This window comes from Lagenorhynchus albirostris, chromosome 8 (genome assembly GCF_949774975.1).
Source record: "Lagenorhynchus albirostris chromosome 8, mLagAlb1.1, whole genome shotgun sequence".
Classification (NCBI taxonomy): domain Eukaryota; kingdom Metazoa; phylum Chordata; class Mammalia; order Artiodactyla; family Delphinidae; genus Lagenorhynchus; species Lagenorhynchus albirostris.
The window spans coordinates 53781270-53801279 of NC_083102.1; the positions used below are offsets into that span (position 1 = coordinate 53781270).

Genomic DNA, 20010 nt, shown 5'->3' on the forward strand with positions numbered 1-20010 from the left:
TCCTTTCAACTTGTTTAAAAAAGTCAATTGCAAAATGAATTAAAGCCCTAAATGCAAAAAGTTAAACTGTAAAAATCTTAGAAGAAAACATGGGAAATTATCTTTATGATAACAGGGTAGAAACAGACTTTTTAAATACAGAAGAGCTTAACTATAAAAAAGATTATTAAAGATTATTAAATGTATTAAGTACTGTAAAACAGAAATATCTGTATTACAAAATCTGAATAAGATAATCTATAAATTGAGGGAAGACATTTACTCACCACTCTGACTGATAAATGATTAGAATTCAGGTTCATAAAGAACTCCTCCATATCAAAAAGAAAATAACTCAGTAGAGAAGTAGGCAAACAATAGAGATTGCCAAGAAAATTCTTCAAAATTTTTGGAGAAAATTTCAAATTTTCAAAAAAAATTAAAAGACACTCAACCCCACTGGTAATCAGAGAAATGTAATCACTCTGCAAATTAAGATAACAATGAACTACCATTTCACATTTAATAGATTGGGAAAAAATCTATTTCTTATACATTGTATCCATATAACCACTTTGGGGAACAATTTGGCAACTTTAATAAAATTCCATGTGGGTATATGATTCTGGTGTCACAGGCGAAACACTTCTCAGTGGGAACAAGAGGACATGAACTAGAATGTTCATTGTAGCAATTTGTACTAGTGAATGGATAAACTTATTTATAAACTGGATGTAGAAAGCAGTTAAAACTGAGTGACCTAGATCTACTTGTAACAATGTGAATAATTTTAAAAATACAACGTTGAGGGCTTCCCTGGTGGCGCAGTGGTTGAGAGTCCGCCTGCCGATACAGGAGACACGGGTTTGTGCCCTGGTCCAGGAAGATCCCACATGCCGCAGAGCGGCTAGGCCCGTGAGCCATGGCCGCTGAGCCTGCGCGTCCGGAGCCTGTGCTCCGTAGCGGGAGAGGCCACAACAGTGAGAGGCCCGCGTACAGAAAAAAAAAAAAAAAACAAAAAACAACATTGAGTAACAGAAACAACTTACAGAAGATACATACAATAATGATACATTTGAGTAAAATTTAAAAACATATTTCTGTACTGGAAATAGAAAGAGGAGGGGGATGGAATCATATTTACATCTCTAAAAAAAACCCCTAAAGTATGACAAAATTTTAACATCTCTTTAAACTTATATAGATATAAAAGATGTCTAATCTAAATTTCTTGATGTAAAGTAACTATTAATATTTCTCTACAGATTCCTTCTTTAGTCATGGGAACAGTTTTCATGGTACAGGTGGCCGTGGAAACAAGTTTGCCCAGATGCGTTACAGTTTAAGACTCTTGAGAGCCATGGTCTACCTTGAGCATGAGACCATACACAAGGATCTTTGTGAAAAGAGAGCAATTCAGCAACTGATAGGTAAAAACGTAACATGTTTGTGTCCTGATGAAAGTAGAATGTTTATAAATTAGAACTTTTGTTTGAAATGTTTTTCTACACATTTATTTTGTCCTATATCTGACAAACTCCTGAATATTTTCTTGATTTTTGTTTCATACTGTTGCTATAAATTAGTTTGTCTTTACTGAAACATCATGATCACTTATCCTTTAAACATTTGTTTACTTAATTCAGATACTGTTTCATTTAGGATTATCTTTATCTTTTTTTTTTTTTAATGGGCTAGTGTTATATTTCACTCTTCTAGGAGTAAGATCACCACTTTTTGGCCAGGCCTTTTGGAGTCATTTTAAAAGAGGATAACATTACATTTTCCAGTGCATTTGACATTACCAGAACACTGGTACACTGGTGTATACAGAAATGTACATAGGTTTTCTGATGTGAAATATCAGGATATCCTTAATTTTCAGCTTAAAGAGTTGACTGTGCTAAGTCACTTTATCTCCAACATACATACATGCGAGCTCAGTGTAAAATTCAGAACCCCTAAGCAAAAGCTTTCTACCTTTTGTTATTTAAAAAATAAATAGTTCTCTGGCCCTAATCTTTCCTGACTTTGAGAAGTAAGAGCTATATTTGTCATATCCATGTTCAGTGACTGCCTTATGAGAAGGTGATATCATTTGCTGGATGTCAATTAATCACAAATGCTTACTCAAAAACTCTTCTACCTGTTCAGTGCCTGCTCTTCCATCATTAGTGGATTGGGGTGGTGCCCTCTAATAATAATACTAGTAAGCAAAATGAGGATACTGAAAAGGGGGCTAGGCAAAAACATTCACTTTCTTGATGAGTTTACGGGGGGATGACCAAACCTGAAAGTAGATTTTATCACTTCTGTGCACATTTCATGATACAGAACTCAGTGTGAAGGCCCCAGCCTAAATGGATGAATACAGTTTTCCATATATCCAAGAAGAAGTCTTAATCTTACCTGGGTAGCAAGTGGGGAAGGGAAAGCAAATAGCAAGGGTTCTTTTCTTCTCAGGACCTTTCCCTTTAACTTGAAAGAAGCTGATCTTTATTATGTGAGTTCCTAGGGGCAGGAACCTTCTCTTACAGAGTCTAACAGAGGCTCTATAGTAGAAATAAGCTCAACAAATAGTAATTGCACTGTAAATGTAAATGTTTATACACCTGTTGTGTAGGCACTGGTGTCATAAACATGTATAGAACAGAACTCTCAGGACCTTGCCTTAATGAAAACAAAAGGAAAGATGTATGCCATAGAAAGATAGCATGCATTACCCTGCACTGTTAGTAAGGCACCTAGTGAGTAATACAGCGAGTAAATGCCACAGGGTAGTTTTCAATGCTGGGCAATCTTAACAAGAATCTTTATGAGTTAGGGTGTGAGGGTAAGGCTGGTTTCAAGAGGAAAGAGAGAAAGAGAGAGAGAGAGAGAGAGAGAGAGAGAGAGAGAGAGAGAGAGATGGTCTTTCAAGCAAGGGGACAGCATAAACAGAGACATGAAGCCAAAATATACATGATGATGTGTTCAGAGCTAGCTTAAGTGGAGTCAAAGTTTTATGAAGACAAATAATATGAGATAAAGTTAATTGTCTAGTCAGAGGCCAAGCTAGAAAGAGTTTTGAATGGCATACCATAATAGAGTTTGAACTTCATTCTCTTTAAGCATGGGGAGCTATTAGTGGTTTGGATTAGGGAATTTATATGTGCAATGCTATTTTAGAAAGAGGAAATCTGAAAAATATATCCAATGGTTAGAATAGAGCAAGGAGAAGGTAAATGTAGGGAGTTAAAGGATACCAAAATATTAAGAAAATAATTCAGTATTAACATAACATTTATTACAGACAACAGGGAAAGTGACATCCCTGTACACAGGTAGGAAGAAGAGGAGATAATCTAGAAAGGAGAAGCAGATGCAAGGCCAGCCAGGTTGGATTCCTAGAAGGTGTCCTAATAAGGGACCATAGGCCCTCTGTCCATGGCATGCCTCTGCCCTGGCCTCCAGCATGCTCACCTAGCCTTCCTAGCCTCTGATCCTTCACCTGCTGTAATTCATCCTAACAGGACCAAGAATTCAGAGCCAACAGTGGAAATAGGCTGTGATTTCCATGGTCCTTTTACTTTGAAATATAGCTCCACACCTTCCTGCTAATGCCAGTGATCCCTTAGTAACTGAGGAAAAATGACTTTTGTTCCTTATACAAAGCTTAAAGGAAAAGTCCTTTTTTGAGGCAAAATTTTATTGTGAATGACATTCCATCAGTGTAAGTGGCTATTTTCAAGTCTTTTAAAATTTTGATTGGAAGAAGAGCTTTTAAAGAACATGGGAATATTGCTACCTAAGTTGTTGAAGATGCCTTCGAGTGGACATAAGGAGACAATGCAGAAAGAAGTAACAGGAATAGAAAACGTACTTAGGGATGTCTTCCACCTTTGCTTAAGATTGACCCTGTTAACCACAAGGACAAGAAGAGATGAGGCAAGCTATGATCAGGCATTTTGGTCATATATTTGCAAAGGCACACATCTTTGCCTCATGAAACTGCATATTTTCAAACAGTTTTGTTTGCTTGGTGAAGTATCAGGTTGTTAAGGGCTTCTTTTAATGACACGCCATTAATTATGTACTAGAAATTCTATATATATGGGGCTACTGATTGTATTGAGAGCCCAACGAATCCATTTATCATCTTCTGTCTACAGCTTCTAGGAAAACATACAATGAAAATAGCCCTTTTAAAAGTAATTTTTCTAGTTGAAATTTTATAAGAAAGAATTTCAGAACAGTAATTGATCAAAATAAAAATACAATGTTCAATAACTTTACATTCTTTAACTTTTTTCAATCAGGAATCTTTAAAAATATAATAAGCAAGTATAATGATAAGGAAGAGGCCATTCTTTTGGAAATTGAATCTGATATTTTACTTATTTTATCTGGTCTTTGTGAACATCATATTCCTAGGAAGGTATGTATGCCTGTGAATCAAAGTTTTGTTCAGATCTCTCAATCACATGACACTATGAACTTTTTCTTAGTAAATGTCCATAAATGTTGGTGTTTTTTTAATCTTATGAAGATTTAATATTCTTTTTTAAGAGTATAATTACATACAGTAAAGTATATAGATCTTAAGTATATAGTTTGATAGGTTTTGACAAATATATACATCCATTTAACCAATATCACAATTAAAATATAGAATTTTTTTTTTTTTTCGGTATGCGGGCCTCTCACTGTTGTGGCCTCTCCCGTTGTGGAGCACAGGCTCCAGACGCACAGGCTCAGGGGCCATGGCTTATGGGCCTAGCTGCTCTGCAGCATGTGGGATCTTCCTGGACTGGGGCACGAACCTGTGTCCCCTGCATCGGCAGGCGGACTCTCAACCACTGCGCCACCAGGGAAGCCCCAAATATAGAATATTTTTATCTCCCTGTAAAATTCTTTCATGCCGCTTAGCAGCCATGCCCCCACTTGCCTACAGGCAACCACTTTTCTGATTTCTATTCCCATAAATTAGTTTTGCCTATTTTTTAACTTTATATGAATGGAATCACATAATTATTTACTCTATTAGTTCTGGTTTCTATCAGCCAGCACCATATTTCTGAAATATATCCATGTTGTTGCATGTATCAATAATTCATTCCTTTTTATTGCTGAATAGTATTGTATGAATACAACAAAATTTGTTTCTCTATTCCCTTATTGATAAACACTTAGGTTGATTCCATTTGGGACTACTATGTTTAAAATTTAATTAACATTCTTGTACTAGTCTTTTTGTGGACATAATGCTTTCATTTCTTTTGGATAAATACCTAGGAGTGCAACTAATGGATCATAAGGTAGGTGTATGTTTTGAAGAAACTGGCAAATAGTTTTCCAGAGAGGCTGTACCATTATAAATGATGTTTAGGGTTTGAATTCGGTTCATACCTAAAATTAAAAGTTAGAAAAAGAGCTTAATTCCCTTTGATCTTTTTAATGCCATAGCAAACTCTGAGTCTCAGAGATTAATAACTTAAATAGCAAGACATAGATTTGGAAAGATAAAAATTAAGAATTATGAAGATTTCAATAGAGTGATTTGAGGGAGAGGCAAAAAGAACAGTAAACACATACTTAGCTCCAAGCTTTCGTGGAACTTCTTATATTCTATCACCCTGCGCCTGTGTTCTTCTGGAAAATACTCATAGTCTTGCTTACTGGGAACCAGAACTGAACGACAAGACAATAGGAAAGGTACTTGGTAACAGACAAATATTAATTGGTGAAAGCATCACATAAATTATTAAAGGTTTTAACTGCTATTTATAAATTTATTTCTCTCTTGGGAACATTGGAAAATCTTCCATGATAGAATTTTAACCCCTTAAATTAGTTGTTGCTATCTAGTACTCATCTGACATGATGTTAGATTACATTCATTACAATGTGGAAGAAAACCATGGGATAAGTCTTATGGTTTACTTTTTTTTAAAGAAAGAGAAAGGGAAAAAATATAAAGGGGCATTAAGCTGGCATGTTGATTGATATCCTCTCTAAAATGACTAGCTTTACAGCAATTTGTCTTAAATTCCTGAGAACAAGTGAGTACAAATTTTAAAAAGAAAAATTGTATTACAGTACTATTTTCCTAAAAATGTTGTATTTTTCTGGTAGAAAAACTTTTAGGGGACAGGATGAAATGGGAAAGGAAAGGATTATTTATTTATTTCAAGAAATACTTTTAAATAAATCTCTTAGGAAATTTTTGGAACTGAAGGAGTGGATATAATTCTTCATGTAATGAAAACAGACCCCAAGAAGTTACAGAGTGGATTAGGCTATAATGTACTTCTTTTTAGTACATTGGACAGCATTTGGTGAGTATTACTGTACCCATGTTAGATAGAATCACAGTAAAAGAAAATTACCTCTTTTGGTAGCTATGTATGCCAATTTTCTTCCCTCAAAACTACAGCAGAAAGATAAGCCTTTTTCTTTTCAGTAGTCCAGAAATGACACTATCCTTTGGAAAGTAGTCTTGTCCATCACTCAAATATAAAACCATTCTTGTATCTAAACTTAAATCCTTGTTTTTTGTGATTTGAATGTGTTCCATTTTGCCCTGGCCTGGGAAAACACAAGCATCTACTATTACTCATACACTATTCTTATTCTTGAAGACTGCTGAATTCCTCACTCATCTTATCTTAAAAAGTGGAAAACCAGTTGATTAGGTATTTCCTAATCAATATTGTTTCCCAAACATTTTAGCATTCCAAAGGGCAAATATATATATATATATATATATATATATATATATATATATATATACTACTTTTCTTAACATTAATTTATGAAATTTTGCCTTTGGGAAAATTAGTTGAGTTTCCTATATCATTAACACTTAACACATTTCTTCTATTTGGGTAGAATTCATGAGAGCCACACTACAACACATTAGTTTAAAAACAAACCAAAAAAAACCCTCATGACTATAGACCAAATGGGCCTAACAGATGTATGTAGAACATTCTACCAATAACAGCAGAAAACACATTTTTTTAATCACTGTGATATTGTGATTTATAATTTTAAAATATGTATTTGGTCCATTTCTAGTACAGAGCTCCTAAAATTCTTATAATTTCTTAATTAATAAGAACAATGGGAACATCTTTTGTTACAATATTTGCTCTTTTATCCTCAGTTCCTATAATAGTTTCAGAGTAATAAAGATGAAAGTAGTATCTTTTGTTATTCATAACAAGCCCCTTTCAACTACATCTGAGTTTGTTAATGAGGTGATTTTTGGAAAGCCCCTAGATAACCACAGGATGGGAGCCTGGTTGCCAGGGGAACTAACTATATGGTTAATTAAAGGGTTGTAACTTTCAGCTCCACCCTCAACCTCCAGGGAGGGGAGAGAGGCTGAAAATTGAGTTTAACCATCAATGGCCACTGATTTCATCAATTACACCTACATAATGAAGCCTCCATAAAAATCCTAAACTATGAGATTGAGAGAGCTTCCAGGTTGGTGAACACTTGGAGGTGCTGAGAGAGGTCATGGAAGCTCCATGCCCCTTCCCCATATACCTTGCCCTGATCATCTCCTCCATCAGGCTGTTCCCAAGTTGGATCATTTTATAATAAACTAGTAATCTAGTAAGTAAACTATTTTCCTGAGATCTGTGAGCTACTCTATAGCTGTTTTATCAGAAGCACAGGTGACAAACTGGACCGGAATTTAAGGTTTGGGAAGGAAAGCACAGTCTTGTGGGACTGAACCCTTAACCTGTGAGATCTGATGCTAACCTAGGTAGATAGTTTCTGAATTGAACTGAATTGTTAGGACACCCAGTTAATGTCCACTGAGAATTGAAGAATTGGTTTGTATAGGAAAAACCTACACATTTGGTGGCCCTAAGTGAAGTATTTAGAGTAGTTTTCAGAGGAGACACAGAGTTTTTTTTCTTTTTTTTTTATAAACACAAATGGAGCATTCTCTAGGGTAAATCACATGTAAGGTCATAAAACAAGTCTTGAGAAATTTAAGAAGACTGAAATCATTCCTTTCTGACCACAACTGAATACAACTAGAAATCAATAACAAAAGGAAACCAGAAAAACTCACAAATGCATGGAAATCAAACAACACAGTCTTGAACAACCATTGGGTCAAAGACAAAAATAAAAGGGAAATTAGAAAATTTCTCAAGAAAAACTAAAATGAAAACACAGCATACCTAAACTTACGTGATACAGCAAAAGCAGCACTAAGAGGGAAGTTTATAGTGAAAAATCCCTATGTTTAAAAAGAGTCAAACATTCTAACTTTACACCTTAATGAACTATAAAACAGAACAAACCAAGCCCAAAGTTATCAGAACAAAGGAAATGATAACAATTACAGCAGAAATAAATGAAATAGAGAATAGAAAAACTCAACAAAACCAAGAGTTGCCTCTCTGAAGAGATAAAACTTTTTTGAAAATTGACAAAACTTTAGCTAAACAAAGAGAAAAAGAAGACTGAAATAAAAATATAAATGAAAGAGAAGACATCACAACAGATAACACAGAAATAAAAAAGATCATAAGGGACCGTTATAAACCATCTGCCAACAAATTGGAGAACATAGAAGAAATGGATAAATTCCTAGAAATATACAATGTACTGACACTGAATCAAGAGGAAATAAAAAGCCTGAACAGATCAATAACAATAAGGAGATTGAATCAGTAATCAAGAACCTCCCAGCCAAAAAAGCCCACGTCCAGAGAGCTTCACATGTGATTTCTACCAAAAATTTTAAGAAGAATTATTCTGAAAGGTAGGAGAATAGGGAACACTTCTGAACTCATTTTATGAGGCCAGCATCACCATAATACCAAAGCCAGACAAAGACATCGTAAAAAAGAATTGGGAGTTCCTTGGTAGTCCAGGGGTTAGGACTTAGCACTTTCACTGCCATGGGCCTGGGTTTGATCCCTGGTCAGGGAAATAAGATCCTGCAAGCCATGCAGTGTGGCCAAAAAAAACAGAAAAAACTACAGACCAATATCCCTGATGAACATGAAAGCAAAAATCCTCTAGAAAATATTAGTAAACTGAATTCAACAGCACATTAAAAGGATTACACACCATGACCAAGTGGAATTTATCCCTGGAAAGCAAGAATAGTTCTATATATGCATATTAGTCAATGTGATATACCACATTAATGTGGTATATCACAAAAGGACAAAAATCACATAATTATCTCAATGTATATAGAAAAAGCATTTGACAGAATTCAACACCCTTTCATGATAAAAACTCTCAATAAATTAGGTGGAGAAGGAATTTACCTCAACACAATAAAGGCTGTATGTGAAAAGGCCACAGCTAATATCACACTGAATGGTGAAAAGCTGAAAGCTTTTTCTCTAAGATCTGTATAAGGCAAGGATGCCTACTCTCACCACTTCTACTCAATATAGTACTATAAGTCCTACCCAGAGCAGTTAGGCAAGAAAAAATAAATAAATAAAAGGCATCCAAATCAGAAAGAAAAATGTAAAATTATCTCTGCAGATGACATGATCTTATACGTAAAAAACACTAAAGACTCCACCAAGAAACTGTTAGAACTAATAAATGAATTCAGTAAATTTGTAGGATACAAAATTAACATATAAAAATCAGTTGCATTTCTATACACCAATAATGAACTACTCCAAAAAAAGGAAATTAGGAAAATAATCACATTTGCAACTTCTAAGAATAAAATACTTAAACATAACCAAGGGGTGAAAGACATAGTGGTACAGCCACTGTGGAAAACAGTATGGAGGTTCCTCAGAAAATGAAAGCTAGAACTACCATATGATCCAGTAATTCATTTCTGGGTATATATCCAGAAGAATTAAAATCAGGATCTTGAAGAGATCTTATGTTCACTGAAGCATTATTCACAATAGCAAAGATACAGAAACCACCCAAATGTCCATCAACAGATGAATGAATAAAGAAAATGTGGTATATGCATACAATGGAATATTACTCAGCTTTAAAAGAGAAGGAAATGCTACCATTTGCAAGAACATGGATGGACCTAGAAGACATTATGCTAAGTGAAATAAGTCATTCACAGAAGGATATCTCTTATACATAATTTCTCTTATAAAAGGCATCTAAGGGCTTCCTTGGTGGTGCAGTGGTTGAGAGTCCGCCTGCTGATGCAGGGGACACGGGTTCGTGCCCCGTCCGGGAAGATCCCACATGCCACGGAGCAGCTGGGCCCGTGAGCCATGGCCACTGAGCCTGCGCGTCCGGAGCCTGTGCTCTGCAACAGGAGAGGCCACAACAGTGAGAGGCCCGCGTACCGCCAAAAAAAAAAAAAAAAAAAAGCATCTAAAATAGTCAAAAGTGTAGAAGTAGATAACAGTACGTAGACAGTGGAATGATGGAGTGAGGGAGGCATGAGGTGTTATCGTTCACTAGGTATAATGTTATAGTCATACAAGATTAGTAAATTCCAGAGATCTGCAGTACAACACTGCCCATAGATCTGCTCTATAATATAGCGGCTATAATTAAGGTAAGGTGTTGTGTGTACTTAAACATTTGTTAAGTGCATGGATCTAGTATGTTCAGTGGTCTTACTACTAAAAAAAAAAAAAAAAAAAATACCACAAAGGGATACAAGGAAACTTTTAGAGGTGATGAATATTTTTATTACCTGGATTGTGGTGATAGTAACACAAGTATATACGTATGTGGAAACTCACCAAATTATATATAATAATTATATGCAGATTAAAAAATTCCAGTTATACTTCAGTAAACATGGGGTGGGGGGAAACTCTGATGAATATTACTTTCCATAAGATGAAGTAACTAGATTTATCCCCTGCAAATTCTCTGTTTATATAGAGAGCTAGAATACTCAGCTCTCTTCCAGATACACATAAACAATGGGGCTAATCAAATATCTAGTTTCTTTTTTACTGCAGAGAAGAGAGGGATATAGTGATAAAATGATAACCTGATCTTAGGTTTCAATAGCAAAGTCTTATTGACCAAAGTGCTGTATTAAGCATAGTAAAAAATTTAGAGATGAATATTAATGAGTACCATCCTTACTATCTACCAGTACATTGGGATTCAGTAGTTACTGCAGAAAATGACTTGATGTTTTATCCCTTTTTTATTTAATACCTCACAGTTATACTAAGATAAAGATAAATAATTTTATTTATCTGTGTCTTTTATTACAGCACAACTCAAATCCCTTTGGCTAAGAGATAAGTAATAAGTCCAATGTTTAATTAGTAACACTGGGCATCGGATCTTTTTCCTTTTCTTAGGAACTTAACTGAGGAGTTCTTGTCTATTCGTTTGCATCATGAAAGGACTTTACATTTTATCGAACACTTTTACTTCTATTGAGATATCATATAGTATTTCTCCTTTATTCTGTTAATGTGGTCCATCACATTGTATGCCTTGAATAAGTCTGATCTGGTTATGGTGTATTATTTCTTTTTCTATGTTGTTGGATTCAATTAGCTAATGTTTTTAGATTTTTTTTTTTGGTACCATGTAATGTGAGTTTAATTTTCCTTTTTATTAATGTTCCATGGATGGTTTTGGTATTTAGTTTATTTTGACCTCAGAAAACAGGAAATATTTTTTCTAGAAAGAGTTTGTGTAAGATTGTTTTCATATCTTTCTTAAATAATTTGTGGAATTCACCAATTAAGTCATCTGTGCCTGGAGTTCTCTTTGTAGAAAGATTCTGAAGTATAGATTTCATATCTGTGCCTGGAGTTCTCTTTGTAGAAAGATTCTGAAGTATAGATTTCATTTCTTTAATATGTGTGTGTCTATTAAGGTTTTCTAGCATAGGCTCTGATGTCTTTTCCTAGGCACTCATTTATTTTGTCTGAAATTTCATATTTACTCTCATAAGGCTATTTGTAATATCCTCTTAGGATTTTTAATGTCTGTAGGATACCAAGTGATGCTTTCTTTTCCTTTCTTGGTATTAATCATTTCTGCCTTCTCCTTCTGGCTTTTTTCTTGATGGGTTTCACCAGGAGTTGATCAATATTATTAGTCTTTTTTTTTTTTTTTTTGGTACGCGGGCCTCTCACTGCTGTGGCCTCTCCCGTTGCGGAGCACAGGCTCCAGACGCGCAGGCTCAGCGGCCATGGCTCACGGGCCTAGCTGCTCCGTGGCATGTGGGATCTTCCCAGACCAGGGCACGAACCCATGTGCCCTGCATCGGCAGGCGGACTCTCAACCACTGCACCGCCAGGGAAGCCCTATTAGTCTTTTTAAAGAATCAATTTGTGTGCATTATTATTTCTATTTTATTTTGTTTTATATTTAATTAATTTCTGTAGGTTTTTTTCTTTCATTCAATTTCACCTTTTCTATTTCTTTTGTTTTTCTGGAATTTAATTTTATTTATTTTTTTATACAGCAGTTCTTGTTAGTCATCCGTTTTATACACCTCAGTGTATACATGTCAATCCAAATCTCCCAATTCATCACACCACCACCCCCATGCCCCTGCCGCTGTCCCCCCTTAGTATCCATACATTTGTTCTCTACATCTGTGTTTCCATTTCTGTCCTGCAAACTGGTTCATCTGTACCAGTTTTCTAGGTTCAACATATATGTGTTAATAAATGATATTTGTTTTTCTCTTTCTGACTTACTGCACTCTGTATGACAGTCTCTAGACCCATCCATGTCTCTACAAATGACTCAACTTCGTTCCTTTTTATGGCTGAGTAATATTCCATTGTCAATATTTACCACAGCTTCTTTATCCATTTGTCTGTCGATGGGCATTTAGGTTCCTTCCGTGACCTGGCTATTGTAAATAGTGCTGCAATGAATATTGGGGTGAATGTGTCTTTTTGAATTATGGTTTTCTCAGTAGTGGGATTGCTGGATCATATGTTAATTCTACTTTTAGGTTTTTAAGGAACCTCCATACTGTTCTCCATAGTGGCTGTATCAATTTACATTCCCACCAACAGTGCAAGAGGGTCCGCTTTTCACCACACCCTCTCCAGCATTTGTTGATTGCAGATTTTCTGATGATGCCCATTCTAACTGGTGTGAGGTGATACCTCATTGTAGTTTTGATTTGCATTTCTCTAATAATTAGTGATGTTGAGCAGCTTTTCATGTGCTTCTTGACCATCTGTATGTCTTCTTTGGAGAAATGTCTATTTAAGTCTTCTTCCCATTTTTGGATTGGGTTGTTTGTTTCTTTAATATTGAGTTGCATGAGCTGTTTATATACATTGGAGATTCATCCTTTGTCTGTTGATTCATTTGGAAATATTTTCTCCCATTCTGAGGGTTGTCGTTTCGTCTTGTTTATGGTTTCCTTTGCTGTGCAAAAGCTTTGAAGTTTCATTAGGTCACATTTGTTTATTTTTGTTTTTATTTCCATTACTCTAGGAGGTGGATCAAAAAAGATCTTGCTGTGGTTTATGTCAAAGAGTGTTCTTCCTATGTTTTCCTCTAAGAGTTTTATAGTGTCCGGCCTTACATTTAGGTCTCTAATCCATTTTGACTTTATTTTTGTGTATGGTGTTAGGGAGTGTTGTAATTTCATTCTTTTACATGTAGCTGTGCAGTTTTAAGCACCACAATAAGCACCACTTATTGAAGAGACTGTCTTTTCTGCATTGTATATCCTTGCCTCCTTTGTCATAGATTAGTTGACCATAGGTGCGTGGGTTTATCTCTGGGCTTTCTATCTTGTTCCATTGATCTATGTATCTGTTTTTGTGCCAGTACCATACTGTGTTGATTACTGTAGCTTTGTAGTACAGTCTGAAGTCACGGAGTCTGAATCCTCCAGCTCCGTTTTTTTCCCTCAAGACTGCTTTGGCTATTCGGGGTCTTTTTTGTCTCCATACTAATTTTAAATTTTTTATTCTAGTTCTGTAAAAAATGCCATTGGTAATTTGATAGGGATTGCATTGAATCTCTAGATTGCTTTGGGGAGTATAGTCATTTTCACAATATTGATTCTTCCAATCCAAGAACATGGTATATCTCTCCATCTGTTTGTATCCTCTTTAATTTCTTTCATCAGTGTCTTATAGCTTTCTGCATACAGGTCTTTTGTCTCCCTAGGTAGGTTTATTCCTAGGTATTTTATTCTTTTTGTTGCAATGGTAAATGGGAGTGTTTCCTTAATTTCTCTTTCAGATTTTTCATCATTAGTATATAGGAATGCAAGAGATTTCTGTGCATTAATTTTGTATCCTGCAACTTTACCAAATACATTGATTAGCTCTAGTAGTTTTCTGGTGGCATCTTTAGTATTCTCTATGTATAGTATCATGTCATTGGCAAACAGTGACAGTTTTACTTCTTTTTTTGCAATTTGGATTCCTTTTCTTTCTTTTTCTTCTCTGATTGCTGTGGTTAAGACTTCCAAAACTATGTTGAATAATAGTGGTGAGAGTGGACATCCTTGTCTTGTTCCTGATCTTAGAGGAAATGCTTTCAATTTTTCACCATTGAGAATGATGTTTGCTATGGGTTTGTCATATATGGCCTTTATTATTTTGAGGTAGGTTCCCTCTATGCCCACTCTCTGGAGAGTTTTAATCATAAATAGTTGTTGAATTTTGTCAAAAGCTTTTTCTGCATCTATTGAGATGATCATGTGGTTTTTATTCAGTTTGTTAATATGGTGTATCATATTGATTGATTTTCATATATTGAAGAATTCTTGCATCCCTGGGATAAGTCCCACTTGATCATGGTGTATGATCCTTTTAATGTGCTGTTGGATTCTGTTTGCTAGTATTTTGTTGAGGATATTTGCATCTATATTCATCAGTGATATTGGTCTGTAATTTTCTTTTTTTGTAGTATCTGTCTGGTTTTGGTATCAGGTGATGGTGGCCTCATAAAATGAGTTTGGGAGTGTTCCTTCCTCTGCAATTTTTTGTAAGAGTTTGAGAAGGATGGCTGTTAGCTCTTCTCTAAATGTTTGGTAGAATTCACCTGTGAAGCCATCTGGTCCTGGACTTTTGTTTGTTGGAAGATTTTTAATCAGAGTTTCAATTTTATTATTTGTGATTAGTCTATTCATATTTTCTACTTCTTCCTGGTTCAGTCTTGGAAGGTTATACCTTTCTAAGAATTTGTCCATTTTTTCCAGGTTTTCCATTTTATTGGCATAGAGTTGCTTGTAGTAGTCTCTTAGGATGCTTTGTATTTCTACGGTGTCTGTTGTAACTTCTCCTTTTTCATTTCTAATTTTATTGATTTGAGTCCTCTCCCTCTTTTTCTTGATGAGTCTGGCTAATGGTTTATCAATTTTGTTTATCTTCTCAAAGAACCAGCTTTTAGTTTTATTGATCTTTGCTATTGTTTTCTTTGTTTCTATATCATTTATTTCTGCTCTCATCTTTATGATTTATTTCCTTCTGCTAACTTTGGGTTTTGTTTGTTCTTCTTTCTCTAGTTCCTTTACATGTAAGGTTAGATTGTTTGAGATTTTTCTTGTTTCTTGAGGTAGGCTTGTATAGCTAAAAACTTCCCTCTTTGAACTGCTTTTGATGCATCCCGTAGGTTTTGGATCGTCGTGTTTTCATTTTCATTTGTCTCTAGGTATTTTTTGATGTCCTCTTTGATTTCTTCAGTGGTCTTTTGGTTATTCAGTAACGTATTGTTTAGCTTCCATGTGTTTGTGTTTTTTACGTTTTTTTCCCTGTAATTGATTTCTAATCACATAGTGTTGTGGTCAGAAAAGATGCTTGATATGATTTCTATTTCCTTAAATTTACTGAGGCTTGATTTGTGACCCAGGTTGTGATCTATCCTGGTGAATGTTCCTTGCGCACTTGAGAAGAAAGTATAATGGAATGTTCTATAAATATCAATTAAATCTATCTGGTCTATTGTGTCATTTAAAGCTTCTGTTTCCTTATTTATTTTCATTTTGAATGATCTGTCCATTGGTGTAAGTAAGGTGTTAAAATCCCCCACTGTTATTGTGTTACTGTCGATTTCCTCTTTTATAGCTGTTAGCAGTTGCCTTATGTATTGAGATGCTCCTATGTTGTGTGCATATATATTTATAATTGTTATATCTTCTTTTTGGATTGATCCCTTCCCCATAATGTAGTGTCCTTACTTGTCTCTTGTAACATTCTTTATTTTAAAGTGTATTTTATCTGATATGAGTATTGCCACTCCAGGTGTCTTTTGATTTCTGTTTGCATGGAATATCTTTTTCCATCCCCTTACTTTCAGTCTGTATGTGTCCCTAGGTCTGAAGTGGGTCTCTTTTAGACAGCGTATATATGGGTCTTGTTTTTGTATCCATTCAGCAAGCCTGTGTATTTTGGTTGGAGCATTTAATCCATTCATGTTTAAGGTTATTATCGATATGTATGTTCCTATTACCATTTTCTTAATCATTTTGTGTTTGTTTTTGTAGGTCCTTTTCTTCTCTTGTGTTTCACACTTAGAGAAGTTCCTTTAGCATTTGTTGTAGAGCTGGTTTGGTGGTGCTGAATTCTCTTGGCTTTTGCTTGTCTGTAAAGCTTTTAATTTCTCCATTCAATCTGAATGAGATCCTTGCTGGGTAGAGTAATCTTGGTTGTAGGTTTTCCCTTTCATCACTTTAAGTATGTCATGCCACTCCCTTGTGGCTTGTACAGTTTCTGCTGAGAAATCAGCTGTTAACCTTATGGGAGTTCCCTTGTATGTTATTTGTCATTTTTCCCTTGCTGCTTTCAATATTTTTACTTTGTCCTTAATTTTTGACAATTTGATTACTATGTGTCTTAGCGTGTTTCTCTTTGGGTTTATCCTGTATGGGACTCTCTGCGCTTCCTGGACTTGGGTGGCTATTTCCTTTCCCATGTTAGGAAAGTTTTGGACTATAATCTCTTCACATATTTTCTCAGGTCATTTCTGTCTCTATTCTCCTTCTGGGACCCCTATAATGCAAATGTAGTTGCGTTTATTGTTGTCCCAGAGGTCTCTTAGGCTGTCTTCATTTCTTTTCATTCTTTTCTCTTTATTCTGTTCTGCAGCAGTGAATTCCACCATTCTGTCTTCCAGGTCACTTATCCGTTCTTCTGCCTCAGTTATTCTGCTATTGATTCCTTCTCATGTAGTCTTCATTTCATTTATTATATTGTTCATCTCTGTTTGTTCTTTAATTTTTCTAGGTCTTTGTTATACATTTCTTGCATCTTTTCGATCTCTGCCGGCATTCTTTTTCCAAGGTCCTGGATCATCTTCACTATCATTATTCTGAATTCTTTTTCTGGAAGGTTGCCTATCACCACTTCATTTAGTTGTTTTTCTGGGGTTTTATCTTGTTCCTTCATCTGGTACCTAGCCTTCTGCCTTTTCATCTTGTCTGTCTTTCTATGAATGTGGTTTTTGTTTCACAGGCTGCAGGATTGTAGTTCTTGCTTCTGCTGTCTGCCCTCTGGTGGATGAGGCTATCTAAGAGGCTTGTGCAAGTTTTCCGATGGGAGGAACTAGTGGTGGGTAGAGCTGGCTTTTGCTCTGGTGGGCAGAGCTCAGTAAAACTTTAATCCGCTTGCCTGCTGATGGGTGGGGCTGGGTCCCCTCCCTGTTGGTTGTTTGCCCTGAGGCAACCCAACACTGGAGCCTACCCAGGGTCTTTTTTGGGGCTAATGGCGGACTCTGGGAGGGCTCACGCCAAGGAGTACTTCCCAGAACTTCTGCTGCCAGTGTCCTTGTCCTCACGGTGAGACAGACCTGCCCCCATCTCTGCAGGAGACCCCCCAGCAGTAGCAGTAGGTCTGGTTCAGTCTCTGTGGGGTCACTGCTCCTTCCCCTGGGTCCCGATGCACACACTACTTTGTGTGTGCCCTCCAAGGGTGGAGTCTGTTTCCCCCAGTCCTGTCAAAGTCCTGCAGTCAAATCCTGCTAGCCTTCAAATTCTGATTCTCTAGGAATTGTTCCTCCTGTTGCCCAACCCCCAGTTTCAGAAGGCTGACATGGGGCTCAAAACCTTCACTCCAGTGGGTGGACTTCTGTGGAATGTGTTCTCCACTTTGTGGGTCACCCACCCAGCAGTTGTGAGATTTGATTTTATTGTGATTGCGCCCTTCCTACCATCTCATTGTGGCTTCTCCTTTGTCTTTGGATGTGGGGTATGTTTTTTGGTGAGTTCCAGTGTCTTCCTGTCAATGACTGTTCAGCAGTTAGTTTTTATTCCAGTGTTCTTGCAAGAGGGAGTGAGAGCACGTCCTTCCTCTCCACCATCTTGAACCAATCTCAACCTTTTCTATTTCTTGAGATAGATGCCAGGATCATTGGTTTTCAACCTTTCTTCTGTTCTAATATATCCATCTAAGGCTGTAAAATCTCCTGTAAGCCGAGTTTCCATATGTTCTATTTGTATTATCATTATGTTCAAACTATTTTCAGTGTGATTTTTTTTTCAATCTATGTGAATTTTAGAAGTATATTATTTAATTTCTGAACAGAGAAGCATGTTCTATTTTTTTCTCTTTTTGTAATTGTTATGAATTAAAGAGTCTAAAGGCAGCCCATGATAGGCATCAGACAGTACTACTTCAAAAGTGGGAAAAAAAAAAGTGTGATTCATAGCCATAGATTGTAAAACCTGGAAGCACCAGAGTGAGAGGGGCCAAGCTGATGGCCTTTATGCACTGACCCTCACACAACCACCGTCACAAAACAGCCAGCAGAAACAGCGTCTCTTTTTTTTTTTTTTTTGCGGTACGTGGGCCTCTCATTGTTGTGGCCTCTCCCGTTGTGGAGCACAGGCTCCGGACACGCAGGCTCAGCGGCCATGGCTCACGGGCCCAGCCGCTCTGCGGCATGTGGGATCTTCCCGGACCGGGGCACGAACTCGTGTCCCCTGCATCGGCAGGCGGACTCTCAACCACTGTGCCACCAGGGAAGCCCGGGTCTCTTTTTTTTTTTGAAGAGGGATCCATGTTAAATAATTATCACATTATTATTGAATGATAGATAGATAGATACTATGTTAAATAGGAAGGGTATACAATACAGTTTGACCCCAGCAGGCTTGCAAGGCCTGGGAGGGCTAGAGGGAGATTAGGCTCTGTTTACCAACACCACCACCAGCACCAGCCTATTCAGCCCATATCCACCCCCCACCCAGGAAAACAGTGAAAGTAGCCCTGACAGCAGCTTCAGTCCCTCACTCCATATGAGCTGCACAGGCCTAAGCAGCAGGCACTTCAGCAAATAATATCATACGCAAAGAAGGGATGTAATTAAAAACAACAAATGTTTCAGGCATGCTAGCACTGTAAAAGATAGACAGTAAGTGAATAAATCTTGAAGAAAAAGTTAATAGAGCAACAGGGGAGACCTTTAAGAATAATTAATATCAGGAAAGCAGAGGAGAATATTGCATCTACAGAAAAGAAATAGGCAGTTATGAAAAATAATTAAACAATATTAGTGTTTAAATAGTTGAAATTAAACTACACTGACAAAGTCTCTTTAAAGTTCAATTTTTTTTTTCTTTTTTTTTTGCGGTACGTGGGCCTCTCACTGCCATGGCCCCTCCCGTTGTGGAGCACAGGCTCTGGACGCGCAGGCTCAGCGACCATGGCTCATGGGCCCAGCCACTCTGCGGCATGTGGGATCTTCCCGGACCGGGGCACGAACGCGTGTCCCCTGCATCGGCAGGCGGACTCTCAACCACTGTGCCACCAGGGAAGCCCCAAAGTTCAATTTTTTAAGCAAAGAAATTAACTACTTGATTTAAGGAAATGAAGAAAAAATATTCTTTGAGAAGATTTTTTAATAGAAATAGACTCACAACTTGAATTGAACAATAAAGCCTTGTTAAATGAATAACTTTCTTTTTACTTAAGGTGCTGCATTTTGGGATGTTACCCCTCAGAGGATTACTTTCTTGAAAAGGAAGGCATTTTTCTCCTTTTGGATTTAATGGCAGTAAGTATGATTATAACAATTGTGAAACAAAAAATAAATGTCTTTATTAACTTTCCAAACTGAGTATCACAGAACACTACTCTGTGATTAAATGTGCCCTCAAATAGTGTT

At 36.6% G+C, this 20010-nt stretch overlaps 1 protein-coding gene across 1 annotated transcript in view; it reads left to right on the plus strand.

The window, feature by feature from the left end:
* The window catches only part of CFAP69 (cilia and flagella associated protein 69), a 68465-nt gene that overhangs the window by 38606 nt on the left and 9849 nt on the right, over window positions 1-20010 (plus strand). The window contains exons 13-16 of the mRNA XM_060156076.1: window positions 1245-1409; window positions 4278-4396; window positions 6178-6296; window positions 19818-19899. Coding sequence (XP_060012059.1) covers window positions 1245-1409; window positions 4278-4396; window positions 6178-6296; window positions 19818-19899 — 485 coding nt within the window. The remainder of the gene's footprint in view (window positions 1-1244; window positions 1410-4277; window positions 4397-6177; window positions 6297-19817; window positions 19900-20010) is intronic.